A 23,817-nucleotide genomic window follows, 5' to 3' on the forward strand; every position below is an offset into this window, starting at 1 on the left:
ACTATGGTGGACCTCAGTCTTATTCACTCGATGCCTGTAAAACTGCCCAAGAGTTGGCAGTGGCTCTGCATCAGCTTGACCCTTCGACAAATATATGATGTGAAAATGCATTCAATGTGTTTGGGCATTTATTCCGTTGCATGTGGACACACCCATGTCTTTCTTGTTTGTTTACTCTTTGCTTGTTTAGGCATAGCAACATGAGAGAGTCTAGTGGTCAAAAAAGCAGTGACATTGCCTCTCCTCGTGATGTGCCAGATGTCATAATGTCTATAGTACAGCCAAACCCTTGGAGAGAACACACGTGCAGTGTTTTTGTCTAGCATCAAATGCAGTGTCTTGAAATTTGACACAGGAATCTGTTGGTTTCTGAAACACCATCTCGTTTATTTGTGCTGAAATGTTGTGCATTTCAGAAAAATCTGCACAATGAATTGAGTTAGGTCAGTCAGAGAGGGATTCATTGGAAGGACTCTTTTGTGAGCTGCATTTGGTAGGGTGGTAGTTAGAGGTGTGAAACTTCACTGGTCTCACGATTTGATTCAATTATGATTATCATTGATTATCATTATCGTTTCCCCCATTCCTGCTTCGTGTGTGTTCTTCGAAGTGGCAGAAAGCACACTCACCCACTTGGATTCTATTGGTCGCGCGAAAATGTCAGGACATGCAGCGGTCAAAGTTCAACAAATTTCAGTGTTGGCGGCAGTGCGAGAACGCAGCGTGAAACTCAGAGCGTAACCATCAACACAACTTTGAGAATTTTTTCTCACATCATAGCAGTAAGCACCTTCACATGCTTGTGTTGACAAGCTGCCATCAACCTCCAAAGAGTTAAAACTGCATTACCTGCACTACAAAACTAAACCAAAACACAGATAACTTGATATAAATGGTATGACAGTAAAACTTTAAGGCCTTGAAAAAGTGCCTTTTTCAAATCGCTGTATTCCTTAAAACATACAATTTGTGCTAACTAACAAGGCACTATCCAGCTTAGAGAAAGTTTTCTGCCAAGCAGCTAAACAAGATGTTGCTGGCAGACAAGCTTACACTTTATGTAATTGTAATGTTTTAAACTGAAATTGTTTTCACATTTTACTTTTAAGGATCCCACTTGGTTCCATTGCTCTGGAGACAGCATCAGCATAACGCTGCAGAGAAAGAGAATCATTAAGTGAATTTTGACTGTTCATTCTCTGTGTCTGTTACAAATAGCTACATTATTTGTTTGTTAAGTGTGTGTGGCGGGTGCAAGGACCCACATCATGCTGTGTGTCTCCTGGTTGTTATTTGCTGCTGGTTGTGACCTAAACATGGAAGCATGCTACACTTCAGGTCAAACTAAGTGAGGAGAGAGAGGGAAAAAGGATAACATTTGATTTTAAACCATCCCAACAACCAGGATTTAATCTCAATGAATGTGAAACAGTTGTTCAATTTCTGGTTTATATTCTCCAGTTTAAGGCATATGCTGAGTCTCGTAGTGGAAACTGTTGGCGTCCTGGAGCCTCACGGGCTTTAGTTTCTGAGGAGCTTTGTTACAGTATTCTGGCCAGTAGGAGCTCTACATGTGCTGTTGATTAGCAATGCGGTTTGGCCTCTGTGTGCCTCTCCTGTTGGCTGCCGTTGAATGGTCTTATGTGTGGCACGTCAGAACAGATTTTTTTTTTTTTTTCTCTCCAGCCTGTTAGTAACATAGTTGAGGGGCAGTGGTGGCCTAGCAGTTAAGAAAGCGGCCCCGTAATCAGAAGGTTGCTGGTTCAAATCCCGATCTGCCAAGGTACCACTGAGCAAACACACCGTTCCCGCCTGTCATGGCTGCCCACTGCTCACCAAGGGTGATTGGTTAAAAGCAAATAACATTTCGTTGTGTGCAGCAGTGTTTCACAATGACAATCATTTCACTTTTGTGGAAGTGTATGTGTATCTCTGCTGTCATCATTCATTTTCTTTTTTTTATTGTAAGATATTTTTTTCTCATTTAACTTGCTACAATCATGACAGACATGACCAGGGGACATAGGAAAAAGGAGAGAAAAACAGAAGTTGGCAGAAAGTAGTCATATAGAGGAGGGAGAGGGTGGATGAGAAAAAATGGGGTGGTGGTTTGGTGAAGGATAGGGAACGAACACACAATATGTTAGTGGTTTCTATCCTGGTTTCCGCCTGTTATTAGCGCTAAGCTAACAAGGTTCAATAATCTTTCCTGTGCCTTAGCTGTCTATATTTATATTCTAAGTAGTATTTTCTAGTGCTGGTTAGCCGCTTATGTATTACTGTATTGTCTGATGCATGTTAGGTTACTGTAAGCAGTGTTATTAATCAGTGTTGTGTATCATGTCAGTTGCATGTTTGCTTATGTATATATTTTTCTCTATTTCCTGCAGCCCACACACACCTTCACACACATACATTCACTCTTCCACACAAATTAGTTAATAAATAACATAACTGATACACTCCAGGATCTTGATTCTCTTACCGCTTCACCAATGTAACCCGTCGTGGGAGTGGTATATTCTACACAACATAATATAAGAAAAAACACTTCAACAAGCAGCATCCATATAAACCTCAGTAAATAATGAAATTTGAAAGAATTGGGCACTAGCACTAGAGGGAAGTCTGAATGAACAGAATGCCTTCTGGTCCTATATGTATGTATAATGAGTGTGTCAGTAATGAGAATGTATAAGTTGTGATGGAGTGCAGTTGGCCACAAGGGGGCCAGAAGAGGAATACCTCCCATGCACCCCAGAGACACACCTTCACTTCAAAACTCTATGTGTATGTTGGTATGACTGAGCTGGAAGGGGTGTGTAAAGATCAGTGGGCAAGACCCCTTTCTGACCCCCCATAAGCTGAAATCCACTTAGAGCATAGAGCCTATGCCCATCCAGACTAGGGTCTTTGGCGGCAGTCCTCCGAGCCCCACCACAGAGGAAAAACTTCCCATCCCAACATTGTCAACTCCCAGACTACATAAGACAATAGACACCCTGGGTCCATCTTCCACCGCTGATGGATCCCCTTTGCCTGTAGAGTGGATGTGTAATCTCCCTGCCCTCTCAAGAGTTCCCCCCAGTTCCACTGGCACGCTGAAGGCCCACATAACAGGACTGGGCCCCGATGTATAAACCAGCTCACAACACCATAGACACACTAAGGACCCGAGCCCTCCCTGGATCCACCCCTGAGTTGAACAGCCAGCAGGCCGGTAACCTCTGTCCACTGACACAGGATCCCACTGCAAAGCTGGCTGCAACCGTTGGTACAAACCCCCACCCCCTCCAAGAGCCACCAGAGTCCCATCCCGGACAGGACTGCAGCCCCAGCACTGAACCTCTGAGGAAGCCCCCCCAGATGCCCCAGCCCATATGCACCCGCACGTCAATGACAATGACCAAAGCATGACAAAAGCGACTGATGCGGTGGCAGAGGCTATATATTAGTCCAGCAAATGATCTCAATACTGATTGATATTCAGATTATGTTTATTTTTCCAGTTCATGAGGTCAGTTTTCTTAGCAATGCATAAGGCATTGGCAGTTTTTTTGCCTTGACACTGTGAGCAGTTTGTAGTAGACATAAAAACCCATCCTGAACATCCTTTTTGCCTGTATAGTGTGCACTATGTGCACTCTATACAAATCTGAAACTAGAAATTGTGGTCTGAGCTGACTGATAAATCCTTCTCCCATTCAGCATTGGTCGTTTGTCCTCATACATGCCTTTGGGGAACAATATAATATTTCTAACCAGTTAATGAAAGTGTCTATAACCAAATTTATGTAAAGTAGCAAATACAAATTTCCATTCAACTCTTGTCAAATGCCTTTTCTGCATTTAGAGACAATATTGTCTTTTCAGTGTTTTTGTTGCATGAATAGTCTGTCAGATTTAATAATCAGCGTATTTGTTGAAAAAGTGACTATCTTTTGATAAAACACTTTCCTATCAACATGTTAAACACTAACATCTAACACTTTGAAATACATAAGAAAATCCTAAATATCATGTGTTTTAGGCTTTTTTTCTGTAAAACTGTTTGACATTGAAAAACATACTTTCTCCTGGAACTACACTTTCCCATCAAAATGTTTCATGTCCAACACTGTGAAATACTTAAGAACATCATTTCTAACAGTTATTCTTAAATAAAGTTTGACGTTTCATGTGTTTTCAGCTTTGTCTCTGTAAAACTATGTTTGACCTTGAACGGAGTGATTTTTTTCAGCCTGTGTAAGGCCAAAACATGAAAAAGTTGATTCCGGACAGCGCATTCTAATCTTTTTACAACTTTTTCTTTCTTACAACATAGAAACTTGATTTCCAACACAGAAAGTTGAAGAAATCAGCATGTGTTTTCATCTTGTTTTGTGCAAAAACACATTTGACTTTCCCAACTCTTGTCAAATATTTAGAGACAATATTGTCATTTCAGTGTTTTTGTTGCATGAATAGTCAGATTTAATAATCAGTGTATTTGCTGATGAGTGCCTCCTTTTTATGAAATCAGATTGGTCGGGATGAATTTTGAGAGAGGTTTGCAAATTATTTTAATGTCAACATTAATAAGGGATATCGGACAATAGCTGGTAGGAAATGTTGGGTCCTTGCCTGGTTTTAGCAACAGAGTAATGTTGGCAGTGTTCATATGAGGTTGTAGTCTACCATTTTCCTTACTTTCCTGTAATATTCTATAAAAAGTTGATGCAGAATTGTCCAGAATTCTTTTTAGAATTCAGCTGAAATCTATCTGGACCTGGGTGTTTATTGGTCATACTCTTCAGAGCTTCCTGGAGTTCACCTGGGGTTAGTGGTGAGTCCAGTGCTATTGCTCAGTTGTCTGAAAATTTTGGGAGGGTTATGTTTTCAAGCAGCTGACAAATTTTGTCAATTTATGCTCCTTCTGCTCCTTCTGTTTAAAATAACTGAATTTGACCATGATGGGATGCGGTCTCAGGGCGCCAGGCTTCTTCTGTCGACGGACTTTTTCGAAGCAAATATTTTTCCCGGTGTCCTCTGGACGCTTCAATGGGTCTTGAACCCATTAGTTTTGGGATCATCTTCCGCAGATTCAGAGATGCCTGAAAACACCAGGGAATCTCATGCTGCGGGCCTGGAGATCGATTACAGTCTCTTATATTTTTTTATTTTCTTCACTCAGATGCATTACACTATCAGTTAGAGACTTGACTGAGTTCCGTAGAGTGTTTTCACCTGCTGCTTGCTCAATTCCACCGATTCCCTAAGCGATTTAAATTCTTGGTGTGGATTCTCGATCAGTGCCAACCTTCCTGAAGTTCTGATTATGCTTACAACATCTCAAATTAGAATAGATTCCTTTTATTTTTCTAAATATGATCTAGAATGATAATGTAAAACTGCATTGTCCATTTTGTTAAGGTTTTTTTCAGTATTTTCTAATTGATTTTTCATAAAACCACATGGATGTCATGTTTTATTCTGCTATTCAATTCTAATAGCTCAATAAGTGCTTCTTAAACTTTAACGTCTGTAATACCATGCATAAATCATCCATTATGCATTCCATTTATGAATATATAATGTAAAAATATGCATTATGAAAATAATAATGCTTTTATAGAGGTCAGTGAGGTCAGTCCCAGGTTGACTGGTCATTGCACTTTTAAATAATAACTGTCAGAAATGTCATTTTTTCTTTTTTCTTTTTTTTTTTTTTTTTTTTACTTTATTGTAGGACTTGTGGTCAGGATTCATTGTCAGGATTTACATGAATGGATAAATGAAGAAAGAAACACTATTTTTAATGATTTATTGACAGGCGGGGGGGTTAAATAATACTGAATGAGCACTCTGCGTCTGTGAGTTGTCCATCACTGGCATCCTCTTCCGGGTGATAGAAACAATTACACGCCAAGAAAGGTAGTTAGTATCACTTTCTGATTTGATCAGACTCACATGGACATCTTGCCTTAAACTAGCCAACAGGTCCCACAGTTCTACACTTGGCATCTGTTGTAAAATAGTGCTGTTTCAACTATTGACTAAACAAAATCACAATTTTCTGTGTTTCTGCCATAGTTTGTCCAAGTTGCACCCATCAGTTTGAGCAGCACTGAGCTAGATGACTTAGAACATTTTTTTTCTACTTTAGTCTGTGTGTCAGTAGGTTGGATTGTTAGTAATGCCTGCTCTCTCTGTCCACAGTTCCGGAGATTTCTGTGTGATTCTCCCTTGGAGGTAAGTTCTCTCTGGAATTTATTGTACTCAGACAGGCTCCTGTTCTGTCTTGTTCAAGGCTGCCAGGATGAAACCAGGCTCATCACCAGGCCATTACAATCTCTACAGTGAAGCATGGTATGGCAGCATCATGCTGTTGGGATGTTTCTCAGCTGCAGAAAATGGGAGACTAGTTAGGATAGAGGGAAAGATGGCTTCATTTTGATGAATGAAAGGGAAAGGGCCGCTTCCTTAACCGCTAGGCCACCACTGCCCTTGTACCACCCTTGTATTCACAGCCTTTGCTCAATACTTTGCAATTACAGCCTCAAGTCTTTTTTGAATATTATGCCACAGGCTTGCCACGCCTATCTTTGGCCAGTTTCGGCCATTTCTCTTTACAGCACCTCTCAAGCTCCATCAGGTTGGATGGGAAGTGTTGGTGCACAGCTATTTTAAGATATCTCCAGAGATTTAAGTCTGGGCTCTGTCTGGTCCACTCAAGGACATTCACAGAGTTGTCATGAAGCCACTCCTTTGATATATTTGCTGTGTGCTTACGGTCGTTGCTGCTGAAAGATGAACAGTCACCCCAGTCTGAGTTCAAGAGCACCCTAGAGATTTTCATCCAGGTATGTCTCTGTACATTGCTGTCATCTTTCCCTCTATCCTAACTAGTCTCCCAGTTCCTGCAGCTGCCGCTATTGGCCTGGTGATGAGCGGTGCCTGGTTTCCTCCAAACGTGACGCCTGGCATTCACACCAAAGTTTTGTCTTTTATGTGACTCCAGGTGGGCTGCCATGTGCCTTTTAATAAGGAGTGGCTTCCGTCTGGCCACTCCACCATACAGGCCTGATTGGTGGATTGCTGCAGAGATGGTTGACCTTCTAGAAGGTTCTTCTCTGTCCAAAGAGGACCTCTGAAGGTCAGACAGAGTGACCACTGGGTTCTTGGTCTCAGTTTAGGTGACTGACCAGCTCTAGGAAGAATCCTGTTGGTTTTGAACGTCTCAGCCATCCACTTATGGATGTGTTCATTGGGACCTTCAAATCAGCAGAAATTGTTCTGTTTCTTTACCCAGACACATGCCTTGACACAATCTGGTCTCTGAGGTCTACAGACAATTCCTTTGACTTCATGCTTGTTTTGAACTGTCACCTGTGGGATTTTATATAGACAAGTGTGTGCCTTTCATGTAAACTCTTTTCACTGTTGTTATGGGGTGTTGTGTGTTGAATTCTGACGATAAAAAATGAACTGAATAAGGCTGTGGAATAAGGCTGTGACTTAGTTTTTCTTTAGTTTTACTTTCCCTCACAGCTCTGTGTGCATGTGTATGTGTGTTTTGGTTTCTGTCTGGGTCTCAGGTTTGAGTGTTAAGACAAAGGCTGGTTGAGGTTCTAATCACACTAGGATGAGTCCAAGTCACCGGAAATGAGCCACCACTTACTGCTAATCACTCCATGTGTGTTTTGGTCACAATAGAATCATTGTTTTAATATTACCTTGCCTATTTGAGGTGTGTGTGTGTGTGTGTGTGTGTGTGTGTGTGTGTGTGTGTGTGTGTGTGTGATTGTAAAAACCCCTCTGTCGCTTTGTTATGAGGAGCTGAGTGTATTTACCTGTTCCACACTTTTGTATAAACAGTCCCTGATGGGCAACAGACACGTGTGTGTATTTTTTTTCTGTGTTTTTGTGGTGAAGAACTGAGGATTCCATTATCCAGTAACTTTTGTTTTAAGCTGACTGACCCCCATTTTACCACTTACACACCCTCAGTTTGATTTCTAGGCAGAAACGGCCAGTCTTTCAGTTACAGCCATGATTGAAAAACCCAGCTCGAAGGGCCCTTGCAAGTCATGTGATATGTGGTGGTGTGTGTGTGGTTGCACATATGGATTTTGCCCATGCTGAGACTTTTATTAAAATGCCTGTACTCTCCTGTGTCAGCGCAACTATCCAACTCATACACACAAAACTGTAGTGCATTTTGCAGGCTACTGTACACACACACACACACACACACACACACTTGAGAGCCCATGGTGTGGTTAGTATAATATGAAAGGCAGATCTGCTCTGTGGCGACCTGTTTAAAGGACTGAAGAAGTCAGTTGGCTTGTGGACCGTCTACCAATCCCAAATGCTTCTGCTTGAAACCGCTTATTTTTTTGGTAATCACCAGTCTTATTTTTACATTTCCAGGCCGAGGTGTCTTCTGATGCTCCTGATGTTGGCTACGGCTCCTTTCATCAGCAGTACTGGCTGGACGGACGGATTGTTGCAGTGGGAGTGATTGACATCCTTCCCAGCTGCGTGTCCTCTGTTTACCTGTACTACCACCCTGACTTCGCTGCCCTCTCACTCGGATCCTACTCTGCCCTCAGGTGTGTCCCTTCACCCAGCCTGAACCATGTTCATTTTACACCAGTGAGAAGCTGACAGCCAATCGCTGTTCAGATAACATCTACACTATTTTTTTTTTTTTTTCCATTTCTGTGTGGTTTTTATACTTTTTATTGGACTTCTAATATTTGATTCATTATCTAAAATCTCATCCAGGATTGACGTGTGCATGATTTGCATTCATCTCTCTCACACTATGTGTGTGTTTTCACATGCATGAAGTGTTGAATTGGCATGCTGCTTGAGTGTGTGTTGGCCAGTGTCGCAGTGTCACAGCTCTGAAGTGGGAATAATGGCAACTTCAAGTTGTTGCCAGGGGGCCTCTGCAGGGCCTGAGGCGTAAGGGGTTTGGGGTGGCGAGGAGAGGGGAGGGCGGAGGCATTTTGTGAATGGGGCCCCTCCCCTCCTCAGACACCCCCCACCATTCACTCTCAGCCACCCTTTTGTTGGGAGTGGATGGGAACCAGGGAACCTGGCAGAGATGGACATGACCTCCCTACGCCGCACTGAGGTGGCTTCTGTTCTGTTCCTCCTCCGCCCGTTCCTTCAGCCCCTTCACCTTTTCTCCCCGTCTCTCTCTTTCTCTTGCTCGCTTTTTTTGAACTTCCACTACATATATTTTATTGCAGCATCTCTTTTTCTTTTCTTTTTTCTTTCCCCCTTATCTCCCGCCACAGTTGGGGCAGGCAAAGCGCTGCTCTGCTTTTTCAGGCATCACAGATGGAGGGGAAAATGGACAAAAGAAGAATGAGGGGTGGAATTTATTTATTGACACATTAAAAAAACTTTAAAGAAAACCTGGGTATAAGAGAGGAACCAATTAGGTTAAAATGGCAAAGGAACAGAGTCTGAACAGAGTCAGAGTCTGACACTAAGCCACAAAAGAGCAGAGGCCTTGGTTTAGCCCATGGGGGTTTTACTTGTAGAAAGCTGTAGGATGTGAAAGTGTAAAGGTTCTTCATAAATCATGGATACATGATTTTGTGTTGTTTTAGTATTGCAGCAGCTACCATTTACAGCATTTTCTATGGGGACCTCAGTGGCACCTTGACTGTTTGGGATTTGAACGTGCACCAGTAGTTACAGGGACAGTCCCCAGTCCCTGTCCTTAAGTGTATTTCTCAGGGACACAATGGTAGTAAGTACTACCACCTCAGAGATGAAAAGTGCTCTGTACCTCCTTTTTGAATGATGTCACAAGCTTTAAACTTAAACTGGTAAAGCAGCTGCTGCCAGACAGTTTTTAAACTGGAAACCTGAAGCATATTGTTTAGAAAAAATCAATTTCACCATTATTCAAGAGTGACACATGTATGAACAAGGTTTGATGTGCAGTAGTGGACACTAACAAAGTAAATATAATTCGTTACTGTACTTTAGTAGTCTGTACTTTACTAAAGTTTTTACATTTGTGTTGACTTTTTACTTTAACTTTGGTAAATTTAAGTGTCAGATATCTTACTTTCTACTCCACAAATTTTTCTAAAGGCAGTCATTCCTTTTTTTTTATGTTTAAGTGTAAGCTTTGAACTTGCTTATGGCTGGAGATTAAAATGAAGAACACACCGAAGTCCAACATGCCATAACATCCATGGCCTTCAAATCAAAACTTTTACTCTAAAGTGCCTTTTGTACCTGCCTCAGCCCCATACGATTTTGTCTTAGTAGAATTCACTATCTAATCTAAAGAAACACATACGAGTTTAATTCTGATTGAATTAAACTGATTGGGGTGATGGGATCTTCTCTGGATGGATGGAGCACCATCTAATAACCAGCTTGCAAAATAAAACAAAATAAAAACAAACAGGGCACCAAACAAGATAGGAACCTCCTGGCTAGACAGTTTGGGAATACTTCGCTACCCATAATGGCAGTAGCAGGCTAAAGATATTGGTGGCTGTATTAGTTGTTTCAGTGTATTTTATAGTATGATATGTTTTTCAACTAACAATAGCTAACAATATAAGTGATAAAAAGTGATAAAGGTGATTAACGTGATTTTAACTTTCATGCTGGAAAATCAAATATATTATGTTGCAAAAAAATGGCAATTGGAGTACAGTTATGTTTGTAACCATAACCCATTACTACGTTCCCAGATTATTTTGACCGATCCCACATCTGTGTGTCTGTGGGTGAAAGCAGCAACCATCTCACAAACAATGTCTTATCACACACTCTCATCACAAGGATGTCTATATTAAGTGAAGTTATTGTCATTGTGGAACACTGCAGCACAATGAAATGTGTCCTCTGCTTTTCACCCTTAGTGAGCAGTTTACGGGGTCACTTTAACCACTAGGCCACCACTGCCCCCAACTCACCTTCTATTCGGTTAGTTTTCAAAAAATATCAGGCATCTTTTTCTTTTTGCCGCATGAAATGCACAGATTGTGCAGTTTTAGCAAGGTGCTTATTTTATGTGTACTGCATTAACAGCCTTGGGGCAGTGGTGGCCTAGTGGGTAAGGAAGCAGACCCGCAATCAGAATGTTGCCGGTTCAAATCCTCGAACCGCCAAGGTGCCTCTGAGCAAAGCACCATCTCCACACACTGCTCCCTGGGCGACTCTCATGGCTGCCCACTGCTCACCAAGGGTGATGGGTTAAAAAGCAGAGGACAGTGCTGCAGTATTTTACAGTGACTATCACTTCACTTTCACTTTTTGGGGCATTGGTGGCCTAGCGCATAAGGAAGCGTACCCGTAATCGGAAGGCACTGTCCCCACACACTTCTCCCCTGGCGCCTGTCATGGCCACCCACTGCTGGGTTATTGGTTAAAAGCAGAGGACACATTTTGTTGTGCACCGTTTTCTGTGCTGCAGTGTTTCACAATGACAATCACTACACTTTCACTAACAGGTCAAAATCTATGAACATTTTGATAATTATCAGTGGCAAAGTAATGTACTTTTGTGCTTTACTCAAGTAGAAATTTAAATGGGTAATTTACTTTTATTGGAGTAAAATTTTACCTTGGGTAACTTTGATCAACATGGTTTGTGTACTTTGTTTACCATGTGATGTGTACCTGCCATTGATTTGTCACCTCAACTAGTTCCTAGTTGTAGAGTTTGCCGGATGTGTACTTTGACAGCCAAAGATTAATATGCCGTTGGAAGGTTTTTCCCCCACCACTAACAAATTATTTTTTGCATTTGCTCAATGCTCAGTAATAATAACAGAGGTGTTTGTGTGTGTTAAATAATTTTCCTTGTAAGTTTTGATTTACATTTTCTGCATAGTAAGTTTCATTTATATGAGCAAAAAAAAACATAGAATTGCACAAAATGTAGTTATTATTGATTATGAGTGTAAAATGTGGTTCTGTCTACACAGAGAGATCTCCTTCACCAGGCAGCTACATCTACAGTCTTCTAAACTGTGCTTTTACTACCTGGGTTTCTATATCCACTCCTGTCCCAAGATGCGTTACAAGGTGAGTTCATCATCCTAATTCATGCCACCTGGAGTAATTCAATAGTATATAACTGTGACTTTGTATCCAAGCTTTGTGTCCATGTTGGTGTGGTTTCCTCCGCCATCCAAAGGCAGGTTCTTTGGGTGGATTGGCGACTCCTTAGGTTTAAACTTGTGAGTTAATTGTGTTTTTGTGTACTGCACCCAATGTCCCCAGATATTTTTATTTTACTGTGGCTTTTGCTGCACATAGTCCTACCCAGTCTATTAGTGAATGTGCGACTGAATGCTTTACTTTCTCCACCCTTCTTAGCAATCCAGTGGGCATGAAATCTTTAATAGTGTGTTAATAAATGCTGGCTTGGATGGTAAAAAAAACACACAGGCTGTCATTCTTCATCTGATTTATCCATTTGTCGTCTTGTCCCTTGACACTGAACAAGGGTGAGAAGGTTGTCTGTTTCCCACCTTCACTAGCTCATTTAAACCACACACACACACACACCCATCACACACTCACCTTCTCCCAGTTAACCATACAAACACATCCTCTCACAGGCGCACCACTCAGGTTTCTGTCACTACTGGGTCTCCATGGTGAGAAGTGGCTGCTTGATTCAGAGCATCAGTAGCTCTAAGTACTATTGCTATTGTGTTGTCGAACATAAAACCCAATCCTGCTGTTTTACGTATGCGCACACACATTCACAAACACAAACAGTCTGAAGCTGGACTGCTCGTGGATTTTCCAAAACAGTCCCCCTTTCCTCCTCTCTCTGTGCTCTCAGTGGGGGACAGAAGCTGGATTTTGGGGAACACTTTATCCCCTTCCGTGGGCATCCCGGCAACCAGAGCTGCTGAGAGCCAGGAGGAACACAGCGTTCTGACAGAAGCCTCTCAATGGGACCTTCTAGAAGCTCAGCCTGATAAATAACACTGACTGAGGCAGACAGATAGAATACTAAACACTGTTAACGTTTCTGCTCTCTTTGTGAAAGTGATTGTTCTGGTGTAATGTTTTAGCACTGTACAGACTATTAAATCTTATATTGAAAAGTCTGGTGAACTCCAGCATATTTACACTTTATAAATATTTAATTTTAACATTTAATTTTTAACTAAAGATTCAGCATGGATTCGACTTCAATTAAATAATAACTACATTAAATTCATTCCTACATAAACCCATGGCGGGAATTCAGGGTAGTTCTGGCCATGTTCTATAGTGCCGTTCTGATTTGACCCCAACGTCTCCTCCAAACCCATCACAAAAGCTCAGCTGGACCAGCTCCAGGAGGGCGTGGTTGACTGCTGCGTGCTCCAAGCTTCTTGCATTGGCAGCTCCTGGGCTTCTTCAGCTTCCAGGACTGTGAATGGCTCAAGTGGACTGGAATCAACAGCCGGAATCAGATTCTGGTGCCATCCCCCTTTCAGGCCTGATTGAGAACTTTTCTCCCACCCGTTTCCTCTCCTATTTTCCGTGCAGCTTTTTCTCCAGGACCAGGTCCTCCAGCAGGATATATTTTGGATTTGCAGAAGCAAATTTTATTTATATATATATATATATATACACACACACACACACACACACACACACTATTATATATAACTAAATCATTGATGTTTTGGGTGTGTTTAAAACTTTTTTGTTTGGGAGAGAACATATATTGCAACACTGTTGCATGTACAACTTCTACTATGTTGTGTGAAAATAGATCCCAATATCAATCCATTTTTTTTTTTTTTGTTAATTGTTACTTCGGTGTGCAATGTATTTTTTTTTTATCCAACTGTATTTAAAAAAAAAAAGCTTTAATGTTACAGAACATTACTTTTATAGCATTTAATTAATTAATTAATTAATTTTTTGGCTATGTGGATAGAATGAGTTCTATTGTAATATTGACCATGTAATAATATAATATTGACCATTTATTGTATTTCTATGGAGGGACAGTTGTTTTGTGATAAAACAATAATTATCATTTAGATTAATCATTATACAGATAAAAGAAGTTTGTTTTAAGTTTCCATTCTTTGGGTCAAAATGAGCAGAGGTCCACATTCCTCTGTGCTCTTATTAGATCTTGTGTGTACGTTCACTGTACCTAGTTGAACGCACACGCCTTTCAACACAGATTGCATTTAAACACAGTCTCTTTTATTTCATTGCTTTTATTATCGCTGACTTTCCATCCGTTTTACAAACACACACGACAGCAGTGTCATTTTTCTTTTCTGGCTTATTATTTTTGTTTTGTCTTCCAAAAACACTGCTGTTGATGTTTCTGCCTTCCAGGGCCGTGGGAGGGGTGTTGATACTAGCAGCAGTCGATTCTAAATGCAGCTGACCGCTACACAGCCATGCCAGACACACACATACACGCAGAGGTTGTAATGTTGTTATTCTCATTCTGTCATGAAAGAATGTCTCTCGTTGAGCTCAGGAAGCCATTAAAGTTTCCACAGTGGAGGAGACGGCAGGAAAGAGATGACTGGAAATGTGACTAGAGGAGGGTGTGAAGCAGTAAGATTTTTATTGATTAGGTTATGCTGGGATGTTTTTATTGACATCTACACTCTGTAGCCATAAATTCTTCTCTGTGCTTGAGAGTGATTGAGTACACTTGATATTTAGGAGATCCTAAAGCACTGAGATCACTGCTGCCTGTGTGTTTGTGTGTGTGTGTGTGTGTGTGTGTGTGTGTGGACTCTTCATTCTTTTTTTTACTGCTGTAAATGTTCAGGTATGTTCATGCAGGTTTGGACCTGCTGTGGAGCCCCTCTGTTGTGTAGCCACTCCTACTTTTCATTTACAGTAAAGTTTTGTATGTAGCAAGGCTGTATGTATAAATCTAAAACAGTCAAATAAGCGGAAATTAAAGATATAGTTTATCTCACTGCCCAGTGTATGAAGAGTGTATGTGTGATATACTCATCTGCTATACCCACTTGAGTGATAGCAGCTTTGCTTGAGGCAACATTTCCTAAATCATTTCTTATCAGTGTTTTACTTCAGAATTTTACATACTGTTTATTGTATTTCTTTACGCATACACAAATCATACAATAGTGGTGAAGGTAGGAGGTGATTCATTCAGGTTTAGGAGAGTTGGGAGTAACCCTTTGTCCACACTGTGTTATTTGACACACACACACACACACACACACACACAAAAGAGGAAAATCACTCAGGTTTAAACTTTCACAAGGATTCCTGAATGTCAGTGGCTGTGTGAAATATTTGTCTGATTAATGACTTTTCTTTTAAATCTTTTGTCTGGGGGTGGCCAGTAAGTGTGTGTGTGTGTGTGTGTGTGTGTGTGTGTGTGTGTGTGTGTGTGTGTGTGTGTATTTATGGTGTGTTCTTGCTTTTCTTGTCCTTTTCCAGTTCCCCTCAGGGAAAATTCTTTTTACAAAAACTGGGAGATTTAAGAGCAGAAAATACAGGTTAGGTAAAGTAGGTATGTAGGTGCAGTACATATGCCTCTGCCAACTAAGGAAAGTGAGCAATGCAAGTCATGATCTAATAACAAAATGAATTATGTTATGAACCATAACATAAATACTAAGCCTGTCAATCATTAGCAGTGTATTAGCCATGACTAATGACCGATCCAGACACTGTCCAGACACGTGCATCGTTGACACAGTGCAAGTGCATTGCCCCCAGATCTCCATTTGAAAATACACAAAAAGTAACGTCTTCACTGTCTCTTTATGAAAGGATGTAAAAAACATAGTCTCTGGCTAGGATGAATGTGTCATAGGTCAGCACAGTCCCACAGCTTCCAAGCATCCTGAATCTGTCGGTCACTCCCTCAGTTCTGGTGTTTTTCCCCCTCCATGCTTGGCTCAAACACCTCCATCCTTACTCTTCTCCACTGAGTTATGAAGGCCCTGATGACAGAATGGCAGGCTGTAAAGGCCTCATTATAACTCCACCCACAGGACTGAGCTGGGGGTGTGGCTAGGGTGGCGTTTGAAGACATAGGCTGAGGTTGTTCTTGTGTATTTCTGAATATGAGAGAGAGCCTTGAGAGAATTGAAATAAATATATGTCAGTGTTTTTTGTTCATTGCGTCAGTGTTGTGTAGTTTTTGAATGGTGGATTTCCGTCAGTTCAGTGCACTAAAGGCCTTCACAGCCCAAATGAGTCCAGTGCTCTGAATCCCATTGCTTTCTATTGAATGCACCTCTGACAAGCATCTTGCGCTGATGGCTGATACTATGGGGTTATGTATGTGCAGTTGTTTTTGATGGGGTGGTAGTAGCCTAGTGCGTAACACACTCGCCTATGAACCAGAAGACCCAGGTTCAAATCACACGTACTACCAAGACACTTAACCCTAAGTTGCTCTAGGGGACTGTCCCTGTAACTACTGATTTCAAGTTGCTTTATATAAGGGTGTATGATAAATGCTGTAAATGTAATAGTAATGGTGTGTGGTTAACATATCTGTGTGGTGTAGCACTGGGCCTGGCACCAGAACCTTGTAATCATTTTCTGAACTATACTATTGCAGGTTTCAGTGAACTGCAGTTAATTTGTGGGAGACTGACTATCTAACTATCTGACTTTAAATATATTCAGCCCAACTCAAGAATCTCAAATAACCAGGGTCAAATCAACCTGAACTAAAACAGTAGTTCACTTTGTGCCTAGTTGATCAAGATTTAATCATAAATCCAAGCTGTTAGAACCACCCTTTAAGAAAAGAACATAATTGTAAGTTCCACACATTTATGGGAACTTCTGCAAGAGGGCATAAAAAAAATATTTTATTTCTATTGTAGAAAGAACGTCATGAGTGTGTTCAGTTATGTTTACCAAAGGTGGCTACTTTTGAAAGAAAAAAAAAAAAAAAAAAGACTTGGACCGGTAGTGTCAAAAATCCTTGGGAAGGAGTGATACAGTGAGGGACCCCCTTCCAGGGTAGAGTGAGCCTGCAACTGGTGTCAGTGCAGGGTTGGTGATGATTTGTCCAAGAAGAGAAAAAGTCCTACAGTTTTAGTGGTGGAAAAGGTTAAGTGCAGTATAGAGCATAGGTCCATGTTTGGAGGTACTGGACAGTGCAGAGTAGGTTTTAGTCCAGTGTCATGATGTACATTGCATGTTCGTTATAAAGCAATATGTTTTGTTTTATGTTTCTTTCTGACAGGGTCAGTATCATCCCTCAGACCTCCTATGTCCGGAGACGTTCACGTGGATGCCCATTGACTGTTGCCTTCCACTGCTTGATGCCTCAGCATATGCTCGTCTCAATCAGGACCCTAAAGCAGGTATGGCCCAGGGGCTTTCCCTAAAGAACTGGATCCATAGCTATGGAAAACACACCAAACCATGCGTTGATCTGGAGGTTTTTAGGGTCTTGACCAGCAGTGCAATGATTAGGGTTGCAGGGATTATCTGGTTAAATGGATGTTGTGAAACCACACGGTTAATCCACCAAGACTTCCCCTGAGAACTCTAATTTCAATTAGTGTTGTAGGCTACTAATGGAACTTCGGTTCAGCCTAGGTGTCATTCAGCAGTTTTTGCTCTCTGTGTTGAAATGTCCTCTTTGTATGTGTTAGAAGCAGAGAGCGAGAGAGCATGTTGATCCATTTTGCTGTATGTGTTTTTTTTTTTGTGTGTGTGCGTCCTCCTTGTCCTTTTTGTTGGTAGCTGAGACCTTCTGCTGACTTAATGTCCATTAGAGGAGACACTGTGTGTAGGTGTGAAGACTTTGTTTGATTTGAGGAGTAGGTCAATTTGTTCCCCTCAGCTTCACTCTGTGTGCAGCACATGTCCAGTTCAGCCCAGCATGTCTTGACTGCTGACCTACTGTGGTGTTGCATCATCCTGACTGGCCATGACAGGTTGGACTGGGCAATTATACAATCTTGATTCGATCACAATTCAGCTCGAGCTTGGTGATCAAGCTTGGTGAACGGCTTTGGCCGTTTTCTTAATCATAATAAAAATAGTAGAAATGTACATATTTTGTGTGTATTTGCATTACTAAGGAGACATGAAAAACATTTCAGGCATGAAAAGTTCAGAACAAAAAGATTACTTGTAAATAAAGGTTCTTCCAGCAGACCGGTTAGCAATGCATGCTGGGATAAATCGAGTTGGCAGTTCATGGGCTCATCAAATAGAGACTTTTCAGGAAGGGTTTGATGATCTTGATAAAATTCAGCTTGATTTTGGCCGGTTTTCATGATTTTAAAAAAAATATATAAAAACAGCATAAATTTGCATATTTTTGTGTATGTTTACGTTAATTTTAAGTGAAGATACACCACGGTCAGACAAGAGCTTAATGAAACCTGAGCAAGCTGAAAGACCTCCAGGAGAAACAAGTGTAGTGTGTAATGAACCTATAAACGGAAGGTGGTGGGTTCAAATCCAGAGCCTCTAAGATGCCAAAGTACGTGTCTCTGGTGTCTGGCAATATGAGAAAAAAGGCTAGTTGTGTGTCTGCAGTCACACACACAGTTTATTGAAACTGTGTACAGACTGTTAAAGCCAAGTGACATGGTTTTGAAGGAGAGTGGAGGCATGCACAGATCTACTCAGGTTCAAGATTTTATCTTTGTTATATAGTGCAACAGGGGGTGGGGCCACCAGGATTTTTTTTTTGGTGGAACCAGCATTTCCTCCTCTGTGCTGCTGAAAGGTCAGCTGACTGCTGGAGGAGGCAGGCCTGAGCTTGTCTTAGTCCCACTACCTTCTACACTTATCTTGACACCTCCTCCCTCTCCACATCTTCTATTTCCTCAATCTCCCCTCCCCTGTTCTCCAGTTCGTCATTCATCTGACATGGTCCTCTTTATTTTCCTCATCCACTTTTCTTTTCCTCCTCCTTCCTCTTTTCCTCTTCTTTTTTAGCATTCTGTTCCATTTTTGTTTCGTAATTCTCCCTCTAACACTCCCTCTGTTTGTGCGGACTAGACTGTTTGAGGTTTATGGCAGATCGGGATTCGAACCGGCAACCTTCTGATTACCTTCTTCCTTAACCACTAGGCCACCACTGCCCCATGTATTGTGGTAAGTGTGGAATGTGGAAGTGGGATTTAATAATAAATTGACAAAATGTCCATGCTGGCAGTACCTCTGAAGAGGTTTAGGATTCGCACTCAGCTCCTCTTTGGACCATGGTCTTCTGGTCCTCTCTTGACCTACTCATTCTACAGAAAGTACTCTGTGTCATTACCTCTGACCTTTTGATCTGGAAAGATTTGTGTTCAGCAGTAGTGTGTGCACGACCCTATGGCGCCACTGATGCAGGAGGGGAGCAAGGCAGCGGGGTAGAGGAGTGTTTACATGGTGTGCGGATGTTTGGATTGACTGCTCTGCAGAGTTTCTGTTTATCACCATTGTTTTATTCTTTTTTCCTACTCCTGCTGTTTTCTTATTTATCCATGCTGGTTAAATTCTTCAAAATATTTCATTTTTCAAAAATTGACTACTCACAGAAGGAAAGAATGTCCTAAGCTTAGCGATAAGAACAGTACTCCCCAAAATCTTCCTGCTCACCATTTTCCATGCATTTGCTATGCAGTACTGACTGCATCAAATATGCACCAGAATTATGTGATTTGCTTTCTTGTTGTGCATCCAAAACCAATCTGATTAATTCAGGGATCTTCAGGCAGTTCCTTTGAACTCATGATTCTGATTTGCTGCATGCATTGTGAGCTGTACAGTCATATAGACAGATATGTGGGCAGTGGTGGCCTAGTGGTTAAGGAAGTGGCCCCGTAATCAGAAGGTTGACTGTTCGAATCCCGATCCGCCAAGATACCACTGAGGTTGCACTGAGCGCCCCCACACAATGCTCACCAAATCAAATTTGTCACATACACAGTCATACACTGTATGATATGCAGTGAAATGCTTTTTGCGACTGCATCAGACCACAGTATTGCAAATGTTGCAAGTATATAATGAAGACCAATATGCAAATATTGCAAACATAACCAAATATTACACTTTTACGTCTTTAATATAAAATATGTGTAACAGGTAGGGTGAAGGTGTGCAATGTATAAGATTAAAAAAAAAAAAAAAGAGTAAAAAGATTTTGTGCAAGTGATTGAAAGTGAAAGTGCTGGAGTGTAATGGAGTTCTATGTAGTGTTGTGGTTTAGAGCTCGGATAGCCTGCGGGAAGAAGCTCCTCCTCATTCTCTCTGTGTTGGACTTCAGGGAGCGAAAGCGCTTCCCTGATCGCAGCAGAGAGAAGAGTCCATTGTTGGGGTGGCTGAGGTCCTTCACTATATTCCTGGCCCTGGTCCAGCACCATTTGCTGTAGATGGATTGAAGGTCAGGAAGCTTGGTACGGATGATGCATTCGGCTGATCAAACCACCCTCTGTAGGGCTCGCCTGTCCTACATGGTGCTGTTCCTGAACCAGGTTGAGATGTTTCCCGTCAGGGTGGTCTCTATGGTGCAGGAGTAAAAGTTCCTGAGCACCTTGGAGGGCAGTCTGAAGTCTCTCAGGCATCTGAGGTGGTAGAGACGCTGCTGGGCCTTTTTCACCATGGTGTTGATGTGACAGGACCATGACAGGTCCTGCGTGATGCAGACACTGAAGTAACGGAAGCTGTCCACTCACTCCTCTGGCTCTGGAAAGTCCTCTCCTGCTTGGTACAAAGTCCACTATTAACTCCTTTGTCTTGCTGACAATCAGGTGGATATTGTTCCTCTGGCACCAGTTCACCAGATTTCCAACCTTCTCCAGGTAGGCCGTCTCGTCGTTGTCAGAGATCAGGCCCACCACGACAGTGTCGTCAGCAAACTTGATGGTGGTGGAGTTTGTAGTGGCTGTACAGTCCATAGGCTGTACACCAGGCGCATGTCATGGCTGCCCACTGCTTACCAAGGGTGATAGGTTAAAAGCAGAGGACACATTTTGTTGTGTGGACCGTGTGCTGTGCTGCAGTGTTTCACAATGACATTCGCTTCACTTTCACAACTCAACAAAGACACTTAGAAAATGCATTACAGGGAGCAGGTCTGAAAATAAGTCTGGAAATGTGAGAACTGAAGCCCCAAGGCATTTTCCACTGGAAAAAGGGCTTCAGTACAGCAAACTGAAAAAAAGAAAGTCAGAAATTGAGAGACATTCACAGAGACATTTTGTGACTGCTTGTATGTTTAGCTCTTTTGTCTTAAACACACACACACTTCACTCCTCTTCATTTATGATGATGCTGTGTGGTTTTTCCCTGCACTGTGGAGGGTTGGGACAGGAAGTGAAATGTTGGGGCTGTTTCCCTCTTTTTCTGGGGATCTTTCAGATGTTTGCCATGAGGGTCAGCCCGACTCTTACAGGTCTTTGGTGCTCATATTTTTAGAAGAGGGGATGTTTGAGGTGTCCCAGTTAATGTGTGAAATGGTGAGTCATTTACACCCCCATCTTTAATCTCAGTCAGCTGGTGGCCAAATGAGCAGATATGCAGTCGATTCATAACAATCAGGCCAATACACTGGTTTCTCTCACTTGCTGCTGTCCACACGCATCTTGTGAGTTTGCGTTTGTGTGTGTTCATGTCTTAGTGAAGATCAAATATCCACGAAATGACAGTGAAATGGTGGACATGAAATAAAACATAGTGTTTATTTTTGAATAATTTCTTTCTGCTTTCATGTTGCAAAAGTGGTTATCAATTGTGTGGGTTAAAATAGTACAGAATGAGGAATGTGTGACTGCTGTCAATCATTTGTTTTTTTATATTTTTAACTCTTCATTAAAAATCATAAAAAATAAATTTTAAGATACAGATAAGTACAAAATCTTGAGGACATCTGATTTTACAGTGCTAGTGCCAAAATAGTTAACTTACCTGATTTAGAATGAGTCTCTGATTGGCTGAGTCACTCACTCTCTGAAGCAGAAGGCGTCTGTGGAGTCTGTGGAAGGGGTCTTGAGTCCCTGAAGAAACAGATTTTTCATTTTACTTATTTTAGTACAGTCATCAGTTCATCCTGAGAAAGTGCAACAGTGTAATGTTTGGAGACATATCAGAGTGGCTATTCTGCTCTTAAACCTCCCACTGTTATCCAGTCTTTTGGGGGTGCTAGAGTTCTAGAGAAATGGAGGTACTTCAGGTCCATCTTCAGGTTTTCAAATGTTTTTCTTAACTGGGGAGAATTGCATAAAGCAGGATTTTTCAGATAACTGGATTAAACCTGATTGTCCACTGCACAATTGTGACTTTCAGCAAGGCTTTTTTGGTAGTTTTATTCAGAGTTTGGTTTGCCAGAGAGACCTTCAGGCCACCAGTAGTCTTTTTTTTTTTTTTTTTTTTTTTCCCCCACATGGGACCGATGAGTTGAGTGTACATGACGAAACCTCGATAATAATAGATTTGGGCCAACTAGTAATGTAGAGCAAACATTAGGATTGATCCCATATGTGGACACGCCGTATTTATTCTACTGATTTATGAAGAGTGAAGGTCCGGTCCGTTCATGGATTGTGAGAGTTGTCTGATGTGGTAATTTTGCATGCCTGTGTTCTGAGGCATTTTAGCCATATGTGACCTGCTACCAAACCTTGGTGGTGTTAGTTCAGATCTGTAGCTTTCTTGAGACAACCAGTCTGTTGATGTAGTAACATGTCTCCCTCCCTCTGTCTTTCCACAGTGGATGCGGGCACTCTGAAAACTCTGGGCCAGACACTGATTCTACATCGTCGGACCATGATGCCATACTCTGCATACTCTCGTAAGCAGAAGGGCTCCAGCGATGAGCGAGAGGTGGAGCAGTATGCCCAACTGGTGGGCCAGATCTGTGCACAGAGGATCCTTCTGTACAGAGCATAGCACCACCATCAGACCAATATTGCCGCTTCCCTTTATCCACACAAAACTACGCCTAGTGTCTCAGTTCGATGTCATAAATATGATGGAAATTAACGTTTTCTGTTTTCTTAGCCTATTGCATCGGTCACATGATCCTCTGATACACTCTAAAAATAACAAAAACAGCAGTTCTCTCATGGTTCTGAATTCTGAATCCAGATTTTTTTTTTTACGCCTGATTTCTCATCATCTGTCAGAGATAAGACACCTTCAGACTTGAACAAACACTTCACATGGGTGCCTCAGAGGCAGCAGCGGCTGTCTGTCTCAGTCAGACATGCATGTGCAGAGAGGGAGACAGGTGGTGTTGCATGAAGAGCCAACTTGACTGGGCACCTTCAAATTCCTGTATTTCTGTCTAGAAACACACACAGATGCACAGCTGACACAACAGAGCAGTGTAGAAACGTATTCAAGATGTTTTTTATCATTTTTACTCACCGCGCTGATCTCCAGTTTGCCCTGCTGACCCAGGAACTGATCCTTTCCAACAGGAAAGTAAATAACTGAATTCAATTATAATACAATGTTCTCATTTAAATTTTGTTATCCTTTCTGTCACTTGTTTATTGTATCCATCCTTTTCTTTTAAGCAGTCATTATTATTATTATTATTATTTTAATGCTTTCTTTTGCTGTGTACCAAATAAAAGACTGTAAACATGCAGATGTGACTGTTTTGTATATATTTTTATTTCACATTAAATGGCATAGCATGGTAAAAACTACTCTTATTAAATGTCATTGAGTAAATGTAATTTGTTACTATCCACCTCTGGTGGTGCTTCTGGTGCTGCACTTTTCTGTGATGAGCTGTCCAGTCAGAGGTGGAGAAGCTAATTTAGGAGTTGGTCACTGGTCTTGAGTGACCTCTAAAACAATGACATACTCTTCTGGTCAGCCCGTTTGATCTCTTCCAAATCT

General features: G+C 41.5%; 1 protein-coding gene across 3 annotated transcripts in view; it reads left to right on the forward strand.

The window, feature by feature from the left end:
- The window catches only part of ate1 (arginyltransferase 1), a 55,148-nt gene extending 31,588 nt beyond the window's left edge, over positions 1–23,560 (forward strand). For all 3 annotated transcript variants that reach the window (XM_028969598.1, XM_028969600.1, XM_028969599.1), the window contains 5 exons: positions 6,199–6,231; positions 8,416–8,597; positions 11,958–12,057; positions 17,201–17,321; positions 22,676–23,560. In XM_028969598.1, coding sequence (XP_028825431.1) covers positions 6,199–6,231; positions 8,416–8,597; positions 11,958–12,057; positions 17,201–17,321; positions 22,676–22,854 — 615 coding nt within the window. In that variant the 3' untranslated portion in view covers positions 22,855–23,560. The remainder of the gene's footprint in view (positions 1–6,198; positions 6,232–8,415; positions 8,598–11,957; positions 12,058–17,200; positions 17,322–22,675) is intronic.
- Positions 23,561–23,817: the final 257 nt, after the last annotated feature.

Source organism: Denticeps clupeoides, chromosome 2 (assembly GCF_900700375.1).
Source record: "Denticeps clupeoides chromosome 2, fDenClu1.1, whole genome shotgun sequence".
NCBI lineage: Eukaryota > Metazoa > Chordata > Actinopteri > Clupeiformes > Denticipitidae > Denticeps > Denticeps clupeoides.